This window comes from Cyclopterus lumpus, chromosome 4 (genome assembly GCF_009769545.1).
Source record: "Cyclopterus lumpus isolate fCycLum1 chromosome 4, fCycLum1.pri, whole genome shotgun sequence".
Lineage (NCBI taxonomy): Eukaryota > Metazoa > Chordata > Actinopteri > Perciformes > Cyclopteridae > Cyclopterus > Cyclopterus lumpus.
In genome coordinates, this window is record NC_046969.1 from 11,604,227 (window position 1) to 11,624,153 (window position 19,927).

The following is a 19,927-nucleotide window of genomic DNA, read 5'->3' on the forward strand; positions in this document are numbered from 1 at the left end:
TAATCCATTGTCCATACCATGACAGCCATTTGTATTCAATCATCATTTTTGAGTGACTGGCTGTGTTACAGCAACCTGATTTCTTTCTTGTAGTGGCTGACAAACATGATAACACATCAGTAACAAATGACCCACTTGTTAAAGTAATGGAGCTCCTGTGCAGAGCAATATATACGAGAGATTTATTTATCAAGGCAACTGCTACCCTCTAGTGTTTGTCAGTTAAAGGGAAGTGGAGAGAACCAGCGGCGGGTGATCTTCTTCAGATAGATACATGGTTACAGTTTATGATTTAACTGCATTCCTACAAGCATAACAGGGCCACAACATAAAGTTTTATAGTCCACTCATCAAATTCATGTTGGCCTCCCAACCATGTTAATGCTTTGGAGAAGTGACACAACAAATCAGGGCTGAGAAGGCACTGAGGAAAGCATAGCAGCTTACCTTTTTCTTTTCCTTGACATCGTATAAGGCCAAACTAGCAAATATCGGTTCAATTTCGATCTCAAACCTTCAAGGGGAGAGGACAAAAGAGTGGGTCAGCAGAAAGCAGCAGTTAAATAAAAGAGTTAAAGGCATTTTTTCGCCCTGAAAAGGGCTGTCCGCCACTTACTTCAAGGACAAGCACTTGACGAGTAGCCTCTGGCCAAAGTGTTCTTTGGGTACTTCAGGCACACAGTGGCGTTCAATGGGCTCCTCCTATACATTCACAGAGGTAGATCACATACAAAAAAAGTACAAATATAAGTCAATTATTTTTCAACACGACTGTGAAAGTTCATGCTGTGTGGAAAAACAAAAAATGTCCTTAATTACAAAGAAGATTACTGACATCCTGGTTTAAAACACAGAATATTGAATGTATTGCCTTACCTGGAGTAACTTACAGAACTTTTACATACAATTACAAAATGTACATAGTAGCAGAAAAGGGTTCCAGCCAAATGAAACGGGTAAAGTCTACCTCATCAAGGGCCGGGTGCAGAGCGAAGAGTTCGCGGTGGCGGTTGGCCTTGCGATGCTCTTCGTTGTGTCTGTCAATCTCCTCATTGGGGGCACGGTCGAGGAGGTGAGGGAGGAGGGCATCGGGAAGGGAGTTCTTCAAGTCAAAGATGCTGCAGGCCCAGCTGCCACGCGGGGTGTCGTCTATAGACATCGACCGCCGCTTCAGGTCATCCTACAGGGCAAACAACAACAACAACATATTTTTCTATCATCAATCTGAAATAGAGATCAGACAAATGGAGAAAAAAACATTTGAACCACTGAATGATTAAGTACCTGGTCATCATGGTAGCTGCTGCTGTCTGGCATCTCATCAGCCTCAAACACTTGTTTGGGCAGGCCTTTCTGACGCTCCTTCTGCTTGTCCAGAGTGTTGGGGTTGAAGCCTGTACCAAGCTTGTGGTATCTAACCGAGAAAACAGTCCTATTAATGCTCAATGTAGTCATAACTTTTTACAGCTATAATGTCAATTTTAAAGAGTTAAATAGTGAAATTGGATTTTAAAAAACAAAATACTTCCACACAGTGAAGCCTTACTTTCTGTTGACGACGGCCCAATCTTCTGTGTAGGATCTCACACAGTCTCTGACATGAGCATCAGTGTCCCTGAAGCCAGACAGACTCAATCAATCAAACAAACAAGTTCTTTGTTCACAGCGAGAGTCAGACTTTAAACACATTAGTCTCAGTGAACAAAGATGACAGGCTATCAGGCTGATGTTATTTAATCTTCTTGCATTGTTTGAGTCGCCTCTTCTGTCATAGCAAGAGCCAAAGTTACAGTAAGTAATGACATTAAGCCTTTCATCTTCAGCAGTGACGTGACTGAACAACACTATTTTGCAAACTTTTGAAAAATGTCCGCCTCTTCCTGAAGTCACTATAACCTCCAAAAGTTCAAAAGCAATAACGTCAAAATAAAAAAAAATAAAACGATAATAGCCTACACAGAAACACCATTCTTTCATTTCTTTCGATAGAAGGTGATTGTTATGATTAAGTTACTTTACGAATGAAACTCCCTGTGAGCACTGTGCAGCATGGAGTCGAAAGTGGAGGTAAAAAACCCTCATGGCCATGTGGCATACTGTGGCATATAATTTGAAGAGGGCAACGTGGCAAATTATGACGTTTTTATCATATAAATGTTAATAGAGATGAAAAGTGGAACCACATGGTAAATGAAAAGGGAAATAGAGCAATTATCACGCTCTAAATTTGTACATCTAAAGACAGCTCATAATATATTTAAAAATTGCAATATTCCAGTTCAAATTCAGAATCAGGTATTTATTATCTTTAATTTATTTGCTGAATATTTATGAATTCAAGTTACTGAGTGTATTTATTTTAAAGAGTATATACATTTAAAGCTCCTACAAGGAACTTTCATTTGGTGGTGATTTTGGTGGTCCCTGCAGATTAAAGTGGTAGTGTTATGGAGTACCAGAGTCCCTTTAAAAAACTAAAGCAGGGTCTAACAGTTTGCCCCAGGCAGTCCTGGTTCTGGTTCTCCCGTGCCCGCATTTATGAAAAACTTTGGCAGTGTTTCCAGTAGGATTTTTTTTAGTAGCGTGGGCAAAGTGTTTTGTTGTAGCTTTAGTATCATGGTGGTCATCAGGGTTTACTGGGTTTACTGTGTAACAGCAGCAACAGATTGTTTACTGTGTGCAGCGGGGAGTCGGTGCAGTCCGGGACCAGCAAACTGTCTGTATCTGCCGTCATTCAGTTTGTGCACCTTGTACATAGGACACAGTTAGTGCTCGACGAGCAACACGCTTTGCCCTGCTCAACACAGAAAAAAGACGCCATGGCGCTTAACACACGCCTTTGGAAATAATGGGTTTGTTGCGTTCTGTGTAAAAGACCCTTAAGACCCAGGCGCAGCAACTGCCACTAATTGAAGCTATGTCTCTGGAGCTGCAATCCGCTCTCCTTTTGGCGAAGTAGTCTCCTGGTGGCGAAGATGACCGCTAGGGTGATAGCTAGTTAATGCTTTCTTCATTTGGGGTGTGATTAACATTAAATTCACAAAATGTATGATTGTGAGATGTGGTTTTACATCGCCATTTTACGTTGGTGGCTAAAAATAAGCTAACATTAGTTGCACTTGTCACTGCAAAGCTTTGTGTGATTATGAGCATGATGACCAACTTGCACCAGGTAATAAGAGCCGAGTCTAATGAAGTGAGTAAAGCGATTCATGACCACCTTTCTTCTTTCTTTCACTCGCTTCCAAAACAAATGTGCACGTGATCAAGGTCTTTACGATTCGAGGTTGTGGTGCTCATGGAAAACACTACCGGCCTTGTCCACAGGGGCCACCAAAGTCACCACAAAATGATAGTACATATAGTTGCTTTAACTCCACAACTGCCACTACCACATTCAGGGTTTCACCCGCACAGCACCCTTACCCTTCCTCCGGGACAGCTTGCGCAACTGTGCGACACTCCCTGGGTGTGTGGATGACCTCAATATCATCTGGGGGAAACTCAATCAGATCTCTCAGAGGACCCGACTCAACGATGGGAGGGTGAGTAATGAGGTACTCCTCAAAATCCACTGGCTCCACTGCCTCTGTGAGGGGAACCTGGTGAGCGATGAGAGGGGGAAATCAGAGGGATGGGAAAAGTGAATTAGCTGTGAAGACATTGTCAGCTATTCAGTTCTCCTGTCTGCACCTCTTCTTATTTTTAATGTACATAAATGTCTTGTCAAAGTCTTAAGGTTTTAGGGGATTGATTCCCCATACAACATCTGAGGAAAGAAACAGAATTGTGTAATATTAGTAATTCTATGAATCTGCACCACTAACAGGTCCAAAATATTAGGGGGATTTCTTTTATTTTTGTTGAGAGAACAGTTCTGGCTTAAGGGTCATCTTTCCAAACCTCCAATTAGGAAAATCCATTCTAAAAAAGAAATGTTTGTGCTTTGGAAATGTTTTAAAATGCCATCATGGTGATACAAGTAACCAGATTAGCAAGTGTGCTACACGCTTAGACTAAGGGTTTCGCTGGTCTTACTCTGTTTCTAAAATGACGAACCATGGGGAATCTCTGTTTCGGCGGGTTCAGTTTATGTGTGTGTATGTTTGTCTCCGGCTTTCTTTCACACAAATACCTTTTAGATGTTTAATTAAAAGCCAACTGTAGCCCTAATTAGGGAGGAGAGGGGGAGTATTTGCTGGTGTTGTGGCTCAGGGCTGTAGCAAACACTGCAGCAGAAAGTGGATGTGGGGAGCAGGGCAATCAATGGTTAACCCTCGTGGTATTTGACATAACATAAACAACAGATGTGCAGCCCTTTTAGTAAGAAGAAATTGGCATTCTTGTCTTAGGTTGTACTACTGTGGTGAGACCAATGTCAGCAGGTATCACTACTGTTCAAATACACACATTTGAAAAGGCTGGATATGATAAAAGGACCAAGGAGCTGAATTGAGTAATCAATATGTGATGATGCATGTCGAACATTTAACCTACATTTCAACCCTTGTAAATCTTCAAAATATTATCATTTAACTAAAATCTGCACTCTAGAGCTACACACTGAGCAATAGCAGTGAGAAATAAAAACATCTGAAGAATGGTCAAACTAAAAAGCATATATTATCGAGTTGGGCACAGGACATTGTTTTCCAACCCGCCCAGTATGTGGTTTCTTTAGACCCAAACAAAGACAAGGCATGTGTGTGTGTGTTTGTACCACATAGCAGACACCAGAATTGTATTTGGGAAAATGTGAAAAATCAACAGTGTCTCAATTGTTGACAGCTGAGACACTGTCGTTGTAATTTATGCTTTGTTTTCAGAGTATGCAGTAGCAGCAGCTGTCACACTCGTCTGATGATCAAAGACATGATATCAATATTGGGCTATGGCCTTTCAATGGGCTTTGAGACTACTCACTGTGTTGCTTGTTGCGGTCCCAACATTGAGGTTTTTGAATAGTTGTGGGGACCCCCCATATTGGCCAGCTATCTGCTTTCTGACCTCTGCTGCCACAGTCCTGCAAACAGAGGAGCGATAGGAGGGTTTAGGGAGGGAAGAAGAGAGAGGGGGAATACTGCATCTAAAAGTCTTTGAAATGATTCACAAACTAGACATCGTTGGCATAATTAGGGCTCGTTATTAGGACTGAGAATCACAACAAAGCAATACTGTAACAATGTTTGGCCATAAGAATAATGGGAGAATACAGGTGATTCTGCAAAACACAATGCTGAAAGACACTCAGCTATGATACATTATGATTGATACAGCAAGGTAATATTCTATTACACAGCCATAATAGAATATTTACCTGTGTAACTGAAGAGGGAAATACACACCTAAAAAGGCTTAATTAAGCAAAATCAAGACAGGCATGTCGTACCTCAATCTCTGACCTTGTTTCCTGTCTCTTTCTACACTGTGAACTTTTTTTTAAAAAAAGACAAAACTAACGACAAAACAAAAAGTTAATATTTAAAATGTGTGCAGAAAAAGAAAGAAACCCACCTGTGTGCGTATCAAAAGAGAAAACAATCGCAGCTCTGGGGCCACTGTATCCACAGTTATACAAGTTACACCACACTATCAGTTGTGTTATTTGTTGCACCCCTATGGCTGAGAATAAACAGAAAACTTAAAGCTAACAGAAGAGCTTCACAGCAAATGTTACCTTCAAATTCAATCGAATACTTTCAGTCCTAAGAATAAGTGATATTGAGCATTTTGCTGCAAAAAGGGCATTAAAAAAGGAAAAAGAGTAATAGATTGGAATATTCCTTCATTTCAGTATCAAACTGTTATTCCTGGAGAACACGAAGAAGTGCAATGTTAAAACAAAGTGGCGAATATTTTGAAAGAATATTGTATTGTGAGATATTTCATGGTTTCAATCCAAAGTGACACTTGATGTCTTGTGAGACTTATTACTGTTATTCAACTGAAATAAATTAACATATTGAAAGCCCTCCTTCACACCTCAAATACATTAAGTTTTTAAAGATTAGGCTACCTAACTTCAAGATGAAACTTTTTGTACACGCAATTAGGATTTTCTCTCTGTGTCTCATAGTCTTAATGTGTCGCTGCGGACAAAATCATATATTACACCGAGACAGGGAGGAAAGACACAAATAAAAACCTCTGGACCCCAGTGGTCAGCACATAGTTCTTGCTGTTCAACAACTACGGTTTTCACGCTCATACACAGGTCCTTTAAATCACCGCAACCACCAAAACCACTCAGACCTTTGCCTTGAACAAAACAACAACGCAGCAAGTAGCCCAAAGTGACACAAACAAATAACACATTTGAACCAAGGACAAGGGCTAGACACTGAAGACACATGGTGATGTTAGACAGGCTACACACAGGCTACAACAACTATGATTAACTATGTGTATACACTTTGCGTCATAACCAACAATCTGCCTGTCTTCATCTCTCTGAAAGTATCCTGAAAGCAATATCACAATAACTAGTTTACAGTAATGGTGGTGAGCAAGGATTAGGTGTCATCCAGTCAGCAATGTTGCAAAAACACAAATGTCCGACTAGAGTCTGGTTTCCCTAAAGCCACGATAGTGCTGCGTTCATCACTGTTCCATCATCACAAATACAAGGTTGCAAAATAGAGGAGGTTTAAGCTTATCTCCTTCAGAAGGAAGGTACAATGGCAGCTGCATGGCCCAACTTCATTTTGAATAACATGATAACGTACTGAAGTAGAGATCCAGTGGCCTCTGCAGAGCAGCGCTGTCATAAATGGAGAAAGGCAAAAGCACCGAACCGACAAACACATTCCACAGTCCTTCCCAATGCCTCTCACCAAACCTTTGCTCAGCACTGGCTACCACACGGACGAATAACTTGATTAAACAAACAGCCCTCTCTATCTAGGAGATGGTAATAACACCAATAACTCCCAGTAAATAAGTATTAAATGGTGGAATTTGAAGATCAGAATATAAGAGAACCAGTCAACTGAGACATGTGATGTAAACTTCTGGACAAAGTCACTGGCCATTTTAGTCACTTAATGTCACTTAACATGTCATAGAAGCTAACTAACTTCCATTCCTAAAAATTCAGCAAAAAAAAATTTAGAATTGAGGCACTTCTTTCCAATATGTAAATAAAGACCGCGAGCAAAGTTATGTTATAGAAAGTTTTCCGACTAAAAGTCGACATCTCAGCCTCATCCTGTGTCAACAACCTGCCTTGAGATGAGGCATTCTCAATCCACATAAGTCAATACGAAACTCTCAAAAGGTGGACATCCTGCACGACCACAGCAGACACAACTTCAGAATCCAACCCATAAATATGTGTTGAAAAATGACCTGGGCTCAACTAGATTAACATGCCTACGAGAGGAAAACAGAGATCATGCATATACCTTTTTTTCCATACAGAAAACAAAAGTGACAACAGATATTCCTCCTCTCCAAAAAACTGAATATCACCATATGATAATCTCTCCAGAAGGGTGTCGATTTATTCCATCCAGTAAAGATGTCCGACACTGATTCAGAGAAAACCCCGAACCAAGAGACTAGATTGACTTGAGTGTAAATACAATGATCAGCTAAACATGCTGGTGGGGTGGCTGTCTACTAATCACCTGGGAAGCTGGTGTTTGACAGCTGGCACAAAGACCTTTGTTAAAGAGATTAACGGACTCTGATCTGTCCGAGGGAGGAGATTAATACATCGCTATCTGTATGAGCTGTTGATGGAGGCTTTTGTTCCCAGCCTTACTGCGTTACAATCATCTTCTCGCTTAAAACACAACTTAAAAGTTCAGTCTCATCTCCACCGTTGGTGCCCACTAGCTCCCCATCGTTAGCTGACGTTACTGGGGGGGCGAGAAAGATAGCTAGCTGTCTCAAATTAACGGGTTTTACAGTCCCTTTCTTTGCTGGAAATGAGCGAAACCCCGCGTGTCGTTTTGACAACATACGTGTATTTAAACAATGTAACACCTCCCCCCTTTGTTAGCATTCAGGGGGAGGGAGAGAGGCGAGCGGCTAGCGGCGACGCCGTCTGTCTGGGTGGGTCTGAGCATCTTTAGCTCGCTAGCTGGGAGCAGGGCCTCCTTCACGGGGCTCGGTGGTCTCAGGGCGACCGCCGTAAAGGCGACGAAGTGCTCGGCGGGCCTCTGACGAGCTCGTCTCCGGGTCTCGAGTCGTTTTACCTGCTGATTTTTTGGGCGAAGGCGCGGCGTTCAGCCATGGCAGTGGCCGCTGATGTGCTTAAAAAAATTCCCAGGCAGGCTTGCAGGAGGGAGACTCCGCTTTCCAATCACTCGCCACAGCCACAGGGAGAACGGGAGAACGGGAGAACGGGAGCGTTACCGTAAAGGCAGTAACGGTTCGCAACGGAACACACCCAAAGAAAAGCCGTTGCGCACCGTAATGTGAGGAATATAGCGACGACAGCGGGACAGCTGTTACAGATGTTCATCGATTTCACATAAATGTCACCCTTACAAATGTCATTTGTTTTTTTCATTGTTTTAAAAAAAAATATTTCTTCTTGAAATCTGGCCACCGTAGACATCCATTTTATGACAGACCGCACTTCTATGTTGTCATTTTTCATTTCTAACCTTGTGATTTTACCTGAGAGATTAGACAAATATGATATAATATTGTATATTATTACAAGAGGAATATGAGAGCCATGTGTCCGATCTAGGCAATACAAAGTGGACGTGTATGTGGCCACCACATAGAGGATACCGTTGTAATATGTTTTATCTGAACCGTTTTTTTTCCTATTCTCAAATTAGTTTTTACAAATCTAATTAGTTTGCATTCGCCAGATTATAATAGATGTATACTTTCAGTAATGTTTTTATTTGTTGTCAAAGGGTTTTTATATTTACTTTATTCACTTAGCAAGCAATCAATATCAGCCTTATTCGCCTAGCACTCTTCAATAGATACATAATATCAGATGTTCCTTATCTAGTAATTATTTAACCAAAACATGTTTAAAATGTAAAGTCCCGTAAAAAAACACAATTCACACATATCTATTCCACAGTATAACAAGTTATGAATGGCAACTGGTATAATGCTCAGTAATAAAACTATCAGTAATAGGACCTTTTTTTAAAGAAAGAAAAATAATCAAAACAATGTAATTGTAAGTGATCAGTTAAAATAAATATCGCCATGGTAAAATGCCTATGTTTATTTTGGTGTGTGATGTGACCGCGCATGTTGAATGATGGGTTATTCATTCACGGGTTAATGATTAGAATGGTGGAGTTAATTAGAAGTGACGTGATGAATGTGTTTGGATGAGATAGACGCCTCCAGCTCTTCATTCGTCCGCCGGTCTTTATCACAGACTGGGTCTTTACACAATAAAGCATGTTTTGTCACAAGGAATAACTCAAACGAGCGGAACGTTCCTCGGCAAACTGTTTTAACTCCGCCCGCTCGGGACACCTCAATTTCAACATCGAGCGTCCTCTGGCGGAAACACCGCGAGATCACGTTTTTTTCACTTCTACTTCCTCAATGTGTAAACATTGGAGACCGCAGGGCAGGTTCAAGTTAAGCTGCAAGTCATGGGCGATACACCACGTTAAACTATTGACATTACAACAATATACAACGTTGTAACGTTTCTGCACAGCCACGAGGTGGCAGGAAGTGGAAAGAAAAACCTGGAAGTTCAAAGGTAAGTTCCAAGGTAACGACTTGCTCACTGCGACCTGTGATTTAATGTAATCTTCCTTTATGAAGTGATACAGGTACAGCCAACCATCCCCACTTTCTTCTGTGCGCGCTTATGTGTGTTGTGCACTAGGGTTCGTGCGCAGTGTGGGAATGGGTTGCATTCCTTGCTGGTCCGAATGGAGAATAAAGGGAGCGACGAGGTGGAAACATTGAAGACAAAGTTCTTGTCTGCGTGGCACAATGTGAAATACAGTAAGTAATTTGCTTCAGGCCAACACACACACACACACACACACACACACTCACTCACTGTCTCCACTTTATTTCTCATGCATTACTGCTCTGCTGTTTCAAACCGTCCACATAACTTTCAATCTTATGTTCTTGACTTGAGTTACTTTACTTAAAATGGAACAGGCATGTACAAGTGAAATCAGAATCAGCTTTATTGACCAAGTATGTCTACACATAAAATACATTTGACCTTTTGTTGCCTTCATTATACCTACGCAACAAGTGTAAGTATAAGTAAGTGCAAGTTCCAATACAAATTTACAGGGAAATAGACATACAGCTAAAACAGGGACAACACAGCTGAACTAAGACATTTAAACATAAAGAAATAAATACTATGTACAACAACATGCCATGTGTGTATATATATACACAAGTCAAAGTAGATACAGAGAGAGATCAACAACATGTACTGCAGACACAAGAGTCGGCACAAATAAAAACAAGCATCATAATTCAATGAGACAACAACATACTGCTGTTGAGTCAGCCCTTAAAATAGCTCGATGTCATTCTGTATATTCCAGTTTGTGATTCTTTCAGTAAGACTACATTTGTTTTTATAAAACACCATGGTTATTATCTACCTTTTCAAGTAACAGGAAGAAAAGCAAAATGGGTAGTAAGTTGTATAAGAAGAGTAAGTAGGTAGAAATCTTGGGATTGACCCAGATCTCTGAATAATGGGTGCTGTAGAGGAGGTGCGCCAGCCAACTGCATAAATAGTGCCATGGCAAATAACAAGAGGAGACCAATATAGTGGTAAAAGGAAATACACCATGGAACAGGTAAGGTGAGCTGCTATAGGACTGGAAACACTGGGCACAGGTGTTCCCAATTCACCGTAACAATGACCCAACCACATTTACTGTCATCTGCAACACAAGACACAGAGACACAGCCAGCTCAGCAGCTAAAAGAGTCGTCACAATAGAACAATTGTTTTTGTTTTGTTTTTAACCATCAACTTAATCGTAACATATTATCTTCTTTATTGTGTATCTTAGGTTGGGCTCTGAAATCAAAGACCTCCTTCAGTAGAAATTCCCCGGTGCTTCTCCTCGGAAAATGTTACCATTTTAAGGTCGAAGGTATGGTGCACACGCATACAATGATAAAATACCAACTTACACAAGGACTGCATTCTCTATAATTTCTAAATATCCAAAGGTTTGACATGGTACTGTAACAGCCATGTGGGGTCTGGTGAGGACATAAAGACACACATTTCAGATTAATATGCAGGGATCACAAATTGTGACAGAGCAGTGTAAAACCAGTATCAAGGCATCGCCATTCAGGCCGTTAACCAGGATATAAGAGTGGGAAAATATTACCTGGGTCATAATTGTTTATTGGTGCACAGCCCTTTCGCAGAAATTAAAAAATGTCCACTGTGCACTTATCTGATTTCACATGAGACACAAGCTTTCACATTAGGTCCGAAACAGAGAAAGTAATAGGATTCTTCAAATGAATACGTGATTAACTTGAGCAAGTAGATTTATTATCTTCATAGGTCACGAGATGAAAATAGTTATCTGTACATTCTCAGTGGGTCACATGTCATTTGTTTGCCTCCAGATGACGACAGTGTTACAGAAGCTTGCTATGAAGGCTCCAATGAAGACTCGGTCATGGGGAACGCCGAGGCTTTCCGCAAGGATTTTGCGTCCCGAGTGTGGCTCACCTACAGGGAGGAGCTGCCTCCTCTGCCCAGCTCCACCCTGACCTCTGACTGCGGCTGGGGCTGCATGCTGAGAGCCGGGCAGATGATGCTGGCTCAGGCACTTATTCTGCACTTCTTGGGCAGAGGTGAGTAGAGTGATGGAGTTATGGTCAAACCCTTGATGATCAAAGGGACAGGCGGGAATGCAAAATATATTTATTCTTTCCTGACTTTACTTTACTAATTTCAAATTTCAAATTAAATCATTTATTTGGCAAATTGGTTAAATTGCTCCTCACGTCCACGCTTATTAAACACCTCACCAGGGGTCACACAGAGACATTTCTTTGTTTCACAAGCCAACGTGTTTGGGAACCCTTGCTCAAAAGGTGACGGAAGAGGGCTTGTGGCTGGAAGGAAGCTGATTTGAATCCTCAGGCTAGATGGACAATTTGGTTGTGAAAAAAAAAAAAGCTTCCAATGTAGATATTTGGAGATTGCTTACACCGTTTAAGCTCCCGGGTCTTAATTTTTTTTAACTACTTTACAAAAGCATTTTTCTAAAGATACAGAGATTGATCCTACATGGTAACTACAGTGGCTGGAGATGTGGGCAACATCAATCTATGGTTTGTCCTAGTTATGAAGAAATTGCAAAAGTAAATCCGACTACAGATCATTGTAGGTATTTTTGAAATGCACTGCAATTGCATCCAATGTTCATTTTCTTTATTTCCTTTCAGTTCAGTGTCACTTTTCTAAGCAGGAAGCTAAACTTGTAGCCAGTCTAGACGGTTTCCTCATCCTCAATCTAAAAGAGAAAGTTTAATTTCGTTGATGCGAAGCATTTAAGATGAGTGAATTCCTCATATCTTTGTCAGATCTATTGTCTCTGAAGTGTCCTAGACTTTACCGGTCCACATAATGAAATGACTGCCAGTTTAATGCAGTCATTTAGAAAACAATATTTAAAACTTGTTCTTCTGTCCAATCTAAAATATGTCACTAATGAAATATTTCTCTATAAAATGACTAATGGCTACTTAAGGATATTTATTGATCAATTTCACTTTGATTCACTTTGGATCAAGGTCATTTTGTTAATGCCTTAGACTCCACTCTGGCCCATTTTATAGCCTGGGCCACTCCCCTTCTCTCCGCCTTTTGGCTCCCACCCTGTTTGTAAGGCTAAGGCACTGTTAAAGTGAAATACTGGGACACTCAAACTTATAATTGAACAGAATGACACCTATTCTGTTACTGCGCAAGGCTCTGTCTGTTTAAGGCAAAAACCTTACATTTCACAAGTTCTGAAATACTTTTTGCTTGCTCTAAATTGAACTTTGATGTGTTGAATAATCAGGTTCAGAGATATCTGGTCAAATCGTATATTCCATTAAAAACCTGTAAGCTTTTCCTGCACTACAAATAAAACCTGCATTGCACCTATGTATTGTTAATCTCTTTTCTATGTTGTCATGTTACAGTTGTTTTGAACCTATGCTATTCTATCTTTTTTTATTTTCCTTCAATATTGTGTGTTAAATCTCATCTCTAGAACTATTTGGCAGACTATTTTTCTCAAACATTGATACATTCTTAAATGGGGATTTGTATTATGTATGACCTTCAAATGTATAATTCATAATTTATTGCAGTCTTGATTAGTGATTTCTAGCACAACAGGACAAATAATCATGTGGAAATTTGCATCCACAGAAATGCAGTATAGGATATTGGTCTCCCCATGGACCATCCATAGGCTAAGAAGTACAGCTCTTTAGCCTCATAACATTTGTATCCATCGGGAACTTTTAAACTTGACTTGATTTATTCCTCCACAGACTGGACCTGGTCGGAGGCGATGACGCTCCAGCCTTTGGACACAGAGACGTGGACTACCACTGCAGCCAAGCGTCTGGTGGCCTCTCTGCAAGGTTCCCCCAGGCCCTCCGATCAAGGATCACCGCCCATGCACCAGGCCCAGGCCCGGGGATCCGCAGAGGAGGCAGATGCACATTTGAAAGAGATGTACCACCGCACTCTGGTGTCCTGGTTCGGGGACAGCCCCTCGGCTCACTTGGGCCTCCACAGGCTGGTTCGCATGGGTCTGACGATGGGGAAACAGGCAGGGGACTGGTATGGGCCTGCTGTGGTGGCACACATCCTCAAGTAAGTCGAGTAACTATTATTTTAAACATTGCAGTTCACATTTCACATGCACCCAACTTCTGGCTGTCACGTATAGATGTTTTGCTGCTTACAACATTAACAATCATTTTTGTTTATTGATTAATACACACAATGTTTTATTTATGTTTATTTTAACCATCATTTAGTAATGTAATTCATTCATTAAAAAAGTATTGATTGTAAAAGTGTTGCATTTTAAAGAGGTATAAAATGAAACAAGCAGACATTTATATTGGAGAAAACCAGTTATTTTTACTAGATACATTATTTAAATCACACTATTAATGTTAATGTCCTTTTATTTCAGCCAGAATTTGGGGGCATTTATATTAAGTATTTTAGTAAAGATGAAAAGGCAAAACATTGGATTAAATAAAATAGAAGTATTCTTTGACACACTTTAAGGTGTAAAACAAATCCATATGTACAGATGTTACTAAGAGCCAGCAGGATTGTTATAAATCCTTGTGGAACTTGCTACTGTATAACTCTTACAATTAATTTTATGGTAATATCAAGTATATACTCCTGATGTTACCTTAGCATAAACCCGGCATGTGAGCATTTTTATCCCCTCACTCTCTCTGTCTCCTCTCTCCTTCTCTCCTCTGTCTCTCTCTTAGGAAGGCTGTCGAGGAGGCGACGGACCCTGGCTTGGCGGGTATAACCGCTTATGTCTCCCAGGACTGCACAGGTATGAAAGATGAGCCTGCTGTTTATAAAATCAGGATACTGGGCAAAACGCCCAAACTGACCCTTCTTTTTCCACCATCTCTCTCTCTCTCTCTCTCTCTCTCTGCCGCTGGGAGACCACAGAGCAGCTTAGAAGGGTGACAGGAGGCTCACTGTGTCTATTACCCAACAAATACATCAACTCCAAATCTATAACGTCCCCCTCCAACCTCTTCTTAACCCCAATAACTTGTTTTTTGATTCATGTTTGTCTTCTCAATAGCCAGAGCAGAAGAAAGCTGGTGTGAGAGCGAGTGTCTCGGCGTGTTACGAGTTTGATATTAGAGAGTCACAGAGAGAAAATGGGAGTGAGTTCAACTTGTGCGCTTTCGACACCCTGACCGTCTGTACAAAATGGATTTAATCAAATGTCAATCAAATTCAAAGTTAATAATTTAGAAAATCTGTTGTTCTGTTTTAAAGTCATTCATCAGTCAAATATGCTGAACATGCACTATTTTCTGCTTCTCAGAATGGAAGGATTTGCTGCTTGTTTCTGTTTTATAAGAATACAAATTGAATCTCTTTGGAGACATTATCTTGAACTGTGAGAATCTTTGATGGACATTTTACACACTTTTCTGACTCATTAGAGATTAGGCAATTACACATTGAATTGAAAAAAAAGTAACTGATATATTAACTTGTGATAAAATATAATCGCCAGTTGCAGCCTTAATGTAATTAACGAGTATCCTAGGTGTGGCAATTAGAGTGTGTTCAGACAGAGCCAAAACAGAATGAAAGCATTTTTTCAGAGGGAAAAGAAGAATATGCTTTTAAATATTTGTGATTGGGTAATGAGTAAGTAAAAGTGTTTGCTGTTCATTCAGACATTTAAAGACATACTGTGAAATATTTCAAGATTTTAAAAAACAGTGACATTTATGAGACACACTTGTATGAGAAATAAGAGCTGTCTATCGCATACAAAATAATATAAATAGTCTTCTGTTCATTAACTATTTTTAATTTCAGATAGATTGACTGACTGATGGGGCAGACATGGAAACATACAAGTGACCTTTGTGTCATTGATCCTCCAGTGTACAGTGCTGATGTCATCGATAGCCACAGGGCACCAAGAGCTGGGCAGGTCTCCGCTGAGAGATCCGACGCCCCTCCATCCCAACACAGCGACCAACCAGTGTCGGCCTCCGCCCTGTCGGACAGCCGAGCTGTCATCATCCTCATCCCTGTGCGGCTGGGAGGGGAGAAGACAAATCCGGACTATTTTAACTTTGCAAAGGTGAGGAATACATGTAGGTCAGAGTAGTTTGTTGAACTCTTTTGGTGTTTGATCACATGTACAGTACAGTACACTCACAGGGGTAAAAAGTAAGTCAGAGTAATTGTTTTGTGAATAGGTTACTGTGGGGGTTGATGAGTTTTAAATGTCTGTTGTACTTGAAATGCAGCATGTGGGGAAACGATGAAAGTATTTAGGCTCCCAGTCAGATGTACTTTGTATTTCTCTGCATTTAGAGCATACTGAGTCTGGAGTACTGCATTGGCATCATCGGAGGGAAGCCCAAACAGGCCTGCTACTTTGTAGGATTTCAAGGTTAGTCTTAGCTTAATTCAAAACGGAGAAAGACACACACAGAGAGAGGTTGGTGTGAATAACAGATTATTTTCCATAATATACCCTTCCTATGTGCAGAGACAAAGTAAGTTAATGTATTCCTGTTTGCGTGAGGAAAACGGAGAGGAGTGGAGATGGAAGCAAGTGAAGCAGGGCTTACTTTATTCTCTCTGACCCATCAAAGCCTCACCCATTTATCACAAGTAAACCTCCCAAGTTGTGAGCTGTAATTGATTTCCATAGGAGGCATGCATTACATTTCCTCCGGGCCCCAAAGTGAGCCACTCTTCATCACCTTCAGCAGCCAGGAGGAACCTTCAGTTGTACATCTTGGCAGTCAATATTTACGCATTTACATTTTACCAATTTGAAATACAGTGGTGGATGATGTCTAAATGACAAGCAATACATTCTCCCTGCCAAGGCGCGGCACAGCGCAGCATTTATCATATGCAAATGGCCGAGTATAATTGCGTGTTTGTAAAAGTAATTTCCCCACACAAAAATTAAATGACAACCTCTTTTTTTGTGGGTGTAAAGAATGTGCTTGAACAAACGCATCTGATTATGCAGAATTTAATCCACCGTGGTGGATATTAAAAAGCAACAACCTTCTGGGAGGCATATTTGACGCACACAAGCCTAACAGTAGGCCAAGCGGGTGACTTTGAGCTACTCTGCATAGAAATTGAAGAGAAGCGCATTTTTGTAATAATCCGATGTTTTTGAATAACTTGTCTTTTGTTTTGTCCTTGCAGATGACAGCTTGATTTACATGGACCCTCATTACTGTCAGTCTTTTGTGGATGTCAGCACCAGCGATTTCCCTCTCCAGGTAATGTGAAATTACACAGACGAGCTGACTGGGGCCCCAGTAATGTGAATTTAATAGTTTCTGTTAGTACTTAAGGGTATGAATCTTAAAGCAGCCCACGGCCCAATTACCAAGTCCCTATCTGCTGATTTATTTGCTGCTCAGATGTGTGAAGCTGCCACTTAAGAGAAATACGGCAAATACCAGATCAGGTATTGTGAGCCTGAATATTTCAGGACCCATAAATAAAAATCTGCGCACAGGGCTGTATAGTAACTTAGTTTTATGCGTTTGCATTCAGTGGCATACAATGTGACAACACACCAGAGTTGTACATTTATGGATGCTGTGACAGCAGATAAATAGGATTTCATTCATCAAATGATGCAGAATACATCTTATTCGCTGTTGTCGCTGCCATGTAGTGTATGTATGCCCCGCAGTTGTAACACATTATCTGGCCCTTCAGCTTGATGAATATTTTCTGATGTATTTGGTCTATTTTTATGTAGTCATATCATTGCCCCTCACCAAAGAAGATGCCTTTCAGCAAGATGGACCCGAGCTGCACCATCGGTTTCTACTCTAGAAGTGCTCAAGACTATGAGAGAATCAGCCAGGAGCTGTCTAAGGTAGGGAAGGGCCTTAACACAGGACTCCTTAAAATCCCTTCACTGCCACCAACATTTCACAATAATTATTACTATCGTGATGCTATATTAATTCTGTTTCGTGCACTGCAAATGTGTGATCAGTGTGATAAAAGGTGACCACTAGGTGGCACCATTTAGCCATGAATCTTTTCTTACTTTGCTTCCCTTAGCCGTCAACATGTTGGGTCGATGCTGTAAACCAGACTCTAAAGAAATTATATTAGAATGAATATACTGATGTCTAAAAGGGAATAATTGAGGTGCAATAAGATGCCACTCGTTAGGTTAAGTGATGAAATTCAAAGCAAACTGTTATGAAGTGCACAGGACGGTGCAACACGAGCACTCCTCTGAAACACTGGTCTGTTGTTGTTCCAGGTGCTGCAGCCGTCAGCAAGGGACAAATACCCCGCGTTCACTTTCATGCAAGGTCATGGCAGAGATTACGACCTGTCTGCAGGCCTGACCCCGGAGAAGAGAGAATGGCCCTTCATCCGTGACCCGCGCAGGACGGCCACCACGACCGGGGACTTTGTGCTGCTTTGACGGCGCTGTTTAAAGGACTACTGACGGGGAACTTCTTCTTTTAATGAATCGTCCTGCTGATATCCAAAGCCTCGTGTCTGAGCCTGTTGTGACACCGAAGGTTATGGAACTTTCTAAAAGTAGAGTAACTTGGTGAACACGACCTGGAAACTTATTATGGTATTTGTTGCCTGTAAATGTGAGCTTGCTGAACATTTAGTCAGGAAGCTTCTGGTCCTCTGCTTAATTCAATGACTTAAGATGTTTTGCATCGTCATCTGTAGAAGAGGAATACTCTTCATTTTGCACCATGTACTTGTTATATGAGCTTGAGGCAAGCTGTTGAAAGCGGTTATATCAACGCGTCCACTTTTGTGAGATATTGGGGTCGAAATGCTTTACACGGTGCATAATGTTGAAGAAGTCTCAATGGCTTATAATGTCCATAAGGTCCAGTTCAGCACGACACCACATCAACGTAATGGTGTCATATGGTGTTGGTCCACTTCAAAATCCTTTCACGGGGATACATCTGCAGTATTTAGAGAAACATTTCTGTGTTTAGCACTGAGCTAAGAGGAGTATTGTAAAAGCTATATAAGCAATATGGGCCAAGGGCTCTTGATGGTGCCAAGTAAGTTTTCCAAATTACCTGTTACAATATAATATTTAAAATATGTTAAAGTATTTAACATATTATTCTAACACACATTGAAGTGAAAACATAAAATTGATTTAGGGAATTGGAAAATATGTCGTCATCAGAGAGACAGACATACTAGGATCAACTTTCCAAATCAATATTGTGTGCAATTAACACATTTGGCCAATTATTTAATTTTTATCATTTCAAACCTTCACTTTTGTAATGCAATAAGTAATAAAAAATTGTTTTTCTAACATTTAATATTGTGTCATCTTACTTTGGATTCTTTCGCCCTCCATTCCAGCCATCAGCAGTGTGTGACTACCTTATCCGTTGCTGTTCTTACAAAACACCTTTACAGTATCTACACCTTAACAAAATAGAAATGACGAAGTACACTAACAGTTAGGTTGCTTTTTTTTCAGGTGTTTTCCTGCATTACAAGCCATGCATTTCTGTTTGAATAAATTAATTGTATAATATGTTTAATAAAGTGTCTAATGTTGTTGTTCTTTTAACATTGTAGGCAAAAAAAGTTGAATGAAGTTAAAATATTTGACTTTTCTTTTGGGTCCACTTGAAGCATTTAATTTTCTACAAGAGCATTTTTACTCTTGTAGAGTAAAAAAAAATATGTTGCTTCATTTTCAGCGCTACATGCAAAAGTGGCGTGTTGAAATGCATTCAATCCCTTTCCCTCCCGGTCAAATGTAATAGATTAAAACTAATCGTACGTGCTAACCATCTCTACAGACCATTAACCAGGGACCGGAAAAAATGTGACCCAGTGACACTGGCAGCAATTGTGTTCCTCTGCAGAGGAAAAGAAAATATCCTTGTGTGCAAAGCTCTGTTACCATGGATAATCTGTGTTTCCCCCTTAGTTTGAGCTATGCCGGACTGTTTTCCTGTACAATACAAATTCTTGTATTATGATGAGCCTTGCTTTTTAAAGGAAGGAACTGTCCCTTATGTGAGAAGGGCAAGGGTGAAGATGGATGGACAGAAACAAAGAAGAATCCTTCATCTGTTCTCTTCTCCACCACGGAGAAGCAACGGCAAAACACATAAAGGCATCATTTAGATCCCCCGTCTGATCTGTGTGCTCGTCCATTTC

At 40.6% G+C, this 19,927-nt stretch overlaps 2 protein-coding genes across 3 annotated transcripts in view; one reads left to right on the top strand and one right to left on the bottom strand.

The window, feature by feature from the left end:
* dock7 (dedicator of cytokinesis 7) overlaps nucleotides 1-8,278 on the bottom strand; it is a 46,873-nt gene extending 38,595 nt beyond the window's left edge. The window contains 8 exon segments of the mRNA XM_034530180.1: nucleotides 448-514; nucleotides 617-702; nucleotides 968-1,180; nucleotides 1,285-1,414; nucleotides 1,547-1,615; nucleotides 3,427-3,602; nucleotides 4,924-5,023; nucleotides 8,202-8,278. Coding sequence (XP_034386071.1) covers nucleotides 448-514; nucleotides 617-702; nucleotides 968-1,180; nucleotides 1,285-1,414; nucleotides 1,547-1,615; nucleotides 3,427-3,602; nucleotides 4,924-5,023; nucleotides 8,202-8,239 — 879 coding nt within the window. The 5' untranslated portion in view covers nucleotides 8,240-8,278.
* Nucleotides 8,279-9,536: 1,258 nt separating this feature from the next.
* Nucleotides 9,537-19,071, top strand: atg4c (autophagy related 4C, cysteine peptidase). Of its 2 annotated transcripts, none has more exons than XM_034531747.1 (11): nucleotides 9,537-9,700; nucleotides 9,830-9,951; nucleotides 11,001-11,084; nucleotides 11,578-11,808; nucleotides 13,507-13,834; nucleotides 14,479-14,549; nucleotides 15,634-15,836; nucleotides 16,073-16,151; nucleotides 16,931-17,007; nucleotides 17,499-17,618; nucleotides 18,018-19,071. In XM_034531747.1, the coding sequence occupies exons 2-11, from the start codon at nucleotides 9,876-9,878 to the stop codon at nucleotides 18,183-18,185; spliced, it is 1,437 nt and encodes a 478-aa protein (XP_034387638.1). In that variant the 5' UTR covers nucleotides 9,537-9,700; nucleotides 9,830-9,875; the 3' UTR covers nucleotides 18,186-19,071. The 2 variants fall into 2 exon arrangements, with proteins under 2 accessions (XP_034387638.1, XP_034387639.1); XM_034531748.1 differs by having other exon boundaries at nucleotides 9,548-9,700; nucleotides 17,537-17,618; nucleotides 18,018-18,128.
* The last annotated feature ends 856 nt before the right edge of the window (nucleotides 19,072-19,927 follow it).

Coding starts and splice junctions, on each gene's coding strand:
- atg4c (XM_034531747.1), top strand. CDS start 9,876: ATGGAGAATAAAGGGAGCGACGAGGTGGAAACATTGAAGACAAAGTTC. Junction 9,952..11,000: donor GTGGCACAATGTGAAATACA/GTAAGTAATTTG, acceptor TGTGTATCTTAG/GTTGGGCTCTGAAATCAAAG. Junction 11,809..13,506: donor TCTGCACTTCTTGGGCAGAG/GTGAGTAGAGTG, acceptor ATTCCTCCACAG/ACTGGACCTGGTCGGAGGCG.